The sequence below is a fragment of the Daucus carota genome, chromosome 2, assembly GCF_001625215.2.
Source record: "Daucus carota subsp. sativus chromosome 2, DH1 v3.0, whole genome shotgun sequence".
Classification (NCBI taxonomy): Eukaryota; Viridiplantae; Streptophyta; class Magnoliopsida; order Apiales; family Apiaceae; genus Daucus; species Daucus carota.
The window spans coordinates 4,784,339-4,791,355 of record NC_030382.2 but is presented as its reverse complement, the minus strand read 5'-3'; the positions used below and the strand labels follow the sequence as shown (position 1 = coordinate 4,791,355).

The 7,017-nt window shown below is 38.2% G+C and overlaps 1 protein-coding gene across 1 annotated transcript; it reads right to left on the bottom strand.

Moving 5' to 3' along the window:
* Positions 1–310: 310 nt before the first annotated feature.
* Positions 311–739, bottom strand: LOC108203226 (uncharacterized). The gene has a single exon (XM_017371983.1). The coding sequence runs from the start codon at positions 737–739 to the stop codon at positions 311–313; it is 429 nt and encodes a 142-aa protein (XP_017227472.1).
* Positions 740–7,017: the final 6,278 nt, after the last annotated feature.

Genomic DNA, 7,017 nt, shown 5'->3' with positions numbered 1-7,017 from the left:
TTTGCCCAGTTACTCAAAGGGGCAGGCTTCTTAAAGATCCCCTTATCAGCGTTGATGTCATAAATGTGCTCTATCGAGGCCACCAATGGGGTGAATTGATTCTAACCTCTCCCCTGAGTCCCAGTAGGATTCCTAGGGGGGTCTTCTCCTTCTTTGCCCGCTCTTTCTTAGGACTGGGACTCCTCCTCTTCTTTTCAGGGGTCACCGATCTACCTCTCTTCCGATTTTTATACTTGTAATTGTCGCGGGGAGGAGGGCTCCCATAGTCCAGTTCCGCCATGGACCTCTCCACTATCTTAAACGGTTCAACCTACCGATAGAAATCCTGGAGAGTGGCGGGCTCATGAGCCTGAATATCTTTCCAAAAGTCCGAGCATCTCCTCAGCCCAGTGATCAGGAAATTCTTTACAGCTTCATCAGTGGCCTCTCTCACGTAAGGGACCTCAGCGATGAATCTCTTGAAGTAATCATGGAGGGTTTCCCCGCTCCCCTGTTTGATGTTGGCTAAAGTGGCCACAGGAGGTGCGTAGGTCATGGAAGACTGAAACTGCCTGATAAATAGGTCTCCCATTGATTCCCAAGAGCTTATTATCCCTGGATCTAGCTTAGAGAACCACAGTTCGGCGTGCCCTCGAAGCGAGGCAGCGAAGATCCTGCAACGCGTGAGGCTGGGGACTTGGTAGACGTCCATTTGCAATGTTGAACCGCATATAGTATGAGGCCGGGTCATCCTCCCCATTATAGATGAGTTCGGGGTGATGCCTCATGTTTACAGGTGGTCGAGACTCTAGGATGGCCCTAGTAAAGGGAGAGCGGGCAACGACAGCCTGAGGGAGCCTCTTCTCCTCCTCCATGCGATTTAATATCCTCCTGAGGTCATGCACGTTTAAATTTCCAAGTCGTTTGTCGTCATCGTGGCCATTATTCTCGCCGTGGAGAGATGGAGGTGGATAACTCCTCCTAAGGTCACGGACCTGGGATTCTCCATCGTCCTCATTGTTCCGCAGCCTAGATTGTTGGCGGAAGGATGAGGAGGGGATCTCTCCCTATGGGTCCTTGAGTGGAGTGACCGCTCCCTCTCGTTATAATGGGAGGGGGGTCGCTCCTCTCGGCGCTGGCGCTCTCTCTCCATTCTTTCCATCTGTTTGGCTTCCAGCCTGAGCTTTAGATCATGCTCAGTTAATCTCCTTCCTAACCGATCTAGGACACTCGTGCTTCTGGCAGTAGACGGAGTAGGCTGCCGACGAGAACGGTGGGGCACTCCACCAGTCTCAAGTGTGCCCTCACCCTCAGCCTCTCGATTAAAATCCTACTCCAAGTTCCTGGGGGTCACCGAAGGTGTCGGCCCGCGCCCAGTCCTCTTGAAGACCCTCTTCTTCCTGCCTCCTCGCTTACTCATTCGGGCTACTTGATTCTGTATGGTCTTCATGTCCCTTAAGAGATTCTGCAGGTATTCCATGATGGGATTAGGTGAGGGGGCCTCCCCCTCTGGTGTGGCCTGGGGCTGACTCCCGTTGTTGGGAGTGATGCTGTCCTCCCCCTCTTGAGTTCCTTGGGAACCCTTCCGGGCTCTCTTAGACCTGTTCTTCCTTCTGCTCATCTTTCTCCCTAAGATGTTGTTAATGCTCCCAATGTGATCGCCAAATTGTTAACGGGAGAAATTGGTTAACAACAAATGTGTGTACCTGAGTGATTTCTGGAAGAAACAGCGAAGAACACGGGACGAGAAGTGATGGATGATGTAGCTGATCTTGTGTTTGATCCTCGAGAGAAAGAGAGAAAGTATTCTCAGACGTTTCTCAGCATGAATCAGATAATGAGCACAAGAGGCCTACGTACCCTTATTTATAGGGGTTCAAGCTACCACGTAGTTCTTGCGGGCCAAACTTCTTAGCATGGGCTAAGTGTCAGTCCGGTCCATCAAAGCCCAGGTCCGTAGAACCTTGAGGGCTGCCGTCAGGAGAGGCCCGTTCTCGCATGGCCTAGGCCCATATGGTAAGAGGCTATCATGGAGTGAGTTAGAGAATGGATATTGATCCAATAAGTCCTCGTATGAGGCGAGGAAGCCCAATCATCCTCCATGGGACGAGGGAGCCCGTTCATCCTCCATGGGACGAGGGAGCCCGTTCATCCTCCATGGGACGAGGGAGCCCGGTCATCCTCCATGGGACGAGGGAGCCCGTTCATCCTCCATGGGGCGAGGGAGCCCGTTCATCCTCTATGGGGCGAGGGAACCCGATCATCATCTTACGGGGTGATGTAACCCGAAGTGGAAGGCGTAGCCTTAATGACGAGAGCCCAAAGGACTTAATAGAATAAAGCACGTGACACCTCCGATGAGGCCACCTTGTAGTTGAGAGGATGAGGCCTAGAGGCCAGCCTGAAGAGTGAGCCCTAGGGTGACGACCCCCAGGCGATTGGCCTCTAATTATGATGACCCCTGAGAGGCATGAGGCCATAAAGCAGTGAGGCCCTAGGCTTATTGGTATGTCTTCATGATGGCCCCTAAGGGTGATGACCCCCTAGTGCTCTTCCTTAAGTTTTCATAAATATTCTCAATCATGGGGCCTCATTGACGAAGCACCTTATAAGAATGATGAGCCCAAAAGACTCGGTCCAAATAGACTGTTGAGCCCAGTATCTTTGACCCAATCTCCTCTCCCTATTATGAACTGGATGAATCTTCATAAATATAGGTGGACAGGCCCACCTTGGTGGTTCATATCTGATTATGGGCCTGCCTAGGCCCATGCCGATTTTTGGGCATAACAGCATTGTTGTGAGAAACAAAGCCAGACTGGTCGCAAAAGGTTATTCCCAAGAAGAAGGAATTGATTACGATGAAACCTATGCTCCAATTGCTCGTCTTGAAGCCATCAGAATATTTCTTGCATTTGCTGCACACTCCAACTTCAAAGTTTATCAGATGAATGTGAAAAGTGCATTTTTGAATGGAAAGCTGGAAGAAGAAGTATATCTGGAACAGCCCCCTGGCTTTGAAAATCCAGAGTTTGCTGATTTTGTATACTTCCTGTTCAAAGCTTTCTATGGGCTCCAGCATTCACCAAGGACATGGTATGACACCCTCTCTAAGTTTTTAAATAAAAATAATTTCACTAGAGGTGTCATAGACAAAACTCTCTTCTATAATTACATGATAACAATATGATATTTGTTCAAATATATGTTGATGATATTATATTTGGTTCTACTAACGATAACTTGTGCAAGAGATTTGCTAAGTTAATGCAGAGTAATTATGAAATGAGTATGATGGGTGAGCTATCTTACTTTCTTGGTCTTCAAGTAAGCTAAAAGGAAGATGGCATCTTCATTTGCCAGTCAAAGTATGTCAGAGATCTTCTAAGGAAGTACAATCTAGAAAACTGTTCACCGGCAAAGACACCCATGGCCACTGCCACTAAGCTTGACCAGGATAAATCTGGTAAGAAAGTTGATATCTCAAGCTATCGAGGTATGATTGGCTCACTATTCTATCTCACTGCTAGTAGACCAGATATTATGTTTGCAACATGTTTGTGTGCTAGGTTCCAAGCTGATCCTAAAGAATCACATCTTATAGCCGTCAAAAGAATCTTTAGATATCTTAAGGGTACACCTGGTTTAGGTATTTGGTACCCTAAGAATACTGGTTTTGACTTAACCGGCTATACAGATTCTGATTATGCAGGTTGCAGGATTGATAGAAAGAGTACGTCTGGAAGCTGTCAATTTCTAGGACGTCGGTTGGTTTCCTGGTACAGCAAGAAGCAACACTCAGTGTCTACTTCTACTGCTGAAGCTGAGTACATACACTACTACAAAATTGGGCTTGGGATACAGTACTTAGATATCATTTTTGACATGTGCTATGCAAGTATGTAACTTGTATAGCGTTTTTGAAAATACACGCTATGTAAGTTGCAAGGGAAAAAATACTAGAAATTAAAAAAAAATAGGAAAAATGGTTACATAACATTTATTCAGTGAAGCTTTGTTCAAGTTTGTACTTACAAATCATTTTGTTAAACGTTATGTAAGTTAACATTTTTTAAGTAATTAATATTTATTTAATTATTATTTTTAACACTTAGATAGCGTTTGTGACCCGCTCTCTATGTCAGTGGGTCTTATTTCCCAACCTAGTAAAATCAGAGAACACACAGTCTTGGCGCGCATACATACACACAGGCTAATCGATTGGGCTGTTCATCATCGTGTTCATTACTTCCTCATCGTCAATTCACCATCACCGGAATCTCTAAGGTAGGCTATTTATCATCACCGTCGTTAATTACTTCCTCTAAATTGGCTGGGTGTTTCTGATTATCATCAATATTTGCTCGTCATTACTTCTTCTAAAGCCGGCCATTCGGTATTCTTTACTGTTTTAATCATCATTATTTGTGTTTATTTGTGTTATCTGGCCATTACTTCTGTTAATTTGTGAGTATATTATTTTGTGTATATTATTTGTGTTTAATTCGGTTCAATTTTTATCATTATGACGGTTTGGTTTGTTTTGTAACTTCTATATAACTAGCCAGATTTAAGTAATGAAGCAACTTCGAGTGCGAGATTCTTTTCAATTGGGATGTATGTTTGTTTATGTAAATAAGTTGTTAACAAGTTAGTTTAGATGTATGTTCTGCTTTTTAACATTTTCTAATTCTGGATGTGGGAAAGGCCCAAGTATGCCAAGTCTATTACGTTCTTATAATGATCAAAGGTCTAGTGTGATATTGATATATAAGTATATGGAGGTGCATATAAATATTGTGGTTGATACCCATCCTACGGGAAGATTCTGTCTCTCTGTAGTTGCACCCTTAAAACTGCTATATTGTTTGTATCTTGTGATTTTGTTTAAAAATTATTCAGCTTAAATTATTACATCTATTATATATGAAAAATAGGTTTTTATGATTTTGAGGGGTATAAAATTTGGATACACACACCAAATGCGCCAAAAGAATTATAAATTAGTATCGTATATCCTTTTCTACCTGTTCTGTTTTAAACTATTGGCATAGTAATTAAGCCACGTCACCCAAATCTTTGTTCCGTTTTCGTATATCTTATAGATGTCTATATGTGACATTTGTATAAATGGTCTGTCCCTTTCTTTGTATTGAACACATATACATTTTTTTTACTCAACTCTGGTTAGTCAATATATATATATATAAAGGAGGATGCGGGCGTCTCTAGAATTGTTCGATTCAGTCTTCTGATTTTTCTTAAATTTTGGATAGAAAATATAGTTATAATTCAAAAAATCAGGTTTAAGAATTCTAAAAGTAATACAACTCTTTTCTTATCGAATTCTAAAGATGATACAATTCTTTTCTTATTTAGTATTTCTTATTGAATTCTAAAGATGAGACAATTCTTTTCTTATTTAGTAATCCTAATAAAAATAGGATTATATTTATTAAAACTAGCAAAATCATAGATAAAATACAATTTATATTTAAGATTTGTAAGGTAATACGTACAATTTTGATTATCGATTTAGTCTTATAATTTTCTTAAATTTCGAATAGAAAATAAAGGATTGTAAAGATAATAATCATTAAAAAACTGATAGCAACAAAAATTAGAACCATAAAAGAATAATAACTCTTAACTAATAAATAGGCATCAAAAAATAAAAAAAATTAACAAATAAAATAATATATAAAAAATAGGAATCATATATTAATTTTATGATAATGTAAATGGGTCTTGATTAGTATTGTGTTTGACGGGCACGGGAGGCGGCCCAAACTAATTTTTATCTAAATAATAATAAATTTTCTATTAGTATTATGTTTGACGGGAAAGTCGCTAAAATAATTTTTATAAAAGAATAATAATTTTTAACTAATAAATTGGAATCAAAAAATAAAAATAATTAACAAATAAAATAATATATAAAAAATAGGTATCATATATTGATTTTATGATAATGTAAATGGTTCTTGATTAGTATATCGTTTGACGGGCACGGGAGGCGGCCCAAACTAATTTTGGTCCAAATAATAATAAATTTTCTATTATTATTATGTTTGACGGTAAAGTCACTAAAATAATTTTTTATCTTATAATATATTTTTTTGTTACACAATTCAAAATAATCTCTAATTTTGTCATAATTAGAATACTTTTTATTAGTATTGTGTTTGACACTAAAACGACTCAAACTAATATCTAAATTATAATGTTTTGTTATAAGTATTATGTTTGACAAGAGAGCGGCTCAAACTAATTTTGATCTAAATTATAATATTTAATTTATCATAAAAATAATAATTATGGATTAATATTGTCTTTGACAGGAGGGGGGTTCGAACTAATTATATTATTAGTATTGTGTTTGACAGGATGATCACTTAAACAAATTTTTATATCAATTATAATATTTTTTATTTGTGATATGTTTAATGGGAAGATGAGTCAAAATAATTTTTATCCTATTATAATTCTGATTCATATCAAAATTTATCATGCCGCCGCGAAGCGCGGCGGCGTCTCTACAATTGTTCGATTCAGTCTTCTAATTTTTCTTAAATTTCGGAGAGAATATATAATTATAATTCAAAAAATAAGGTTCAAGAATTCTAAAAGTAATACAACTCTTTTCTTATTAAATTCTAAAGATGATACAACTCTTTTCCTTTTTATTTAGTATTTCTTATTGAATTCCAAAGATGATACAATTTTGTTTCAAAAAAAAAGATGATACAATTTTTTTCTTATTTAGTAATCCTAAAAGAAATAGAATTATATTTAAAAAATCAGGTTTTAACCAATAAATAGGAATCATAAAATAAAAATATTTAACAAAAAAATAGGATATATAAAATAAGAATCATATATTGAATTTATAATAATGTAAATGATTCTCGATTAGTATTGTGTTTGACGGGCACGGGAAGCGGCCCAAACTAATTTTTATCTAAATAATAATAATTTTTCTATTAGTATTATGTTTGACGGGACAGTGGCTAATATAATTTTTTATCTATGTTATAA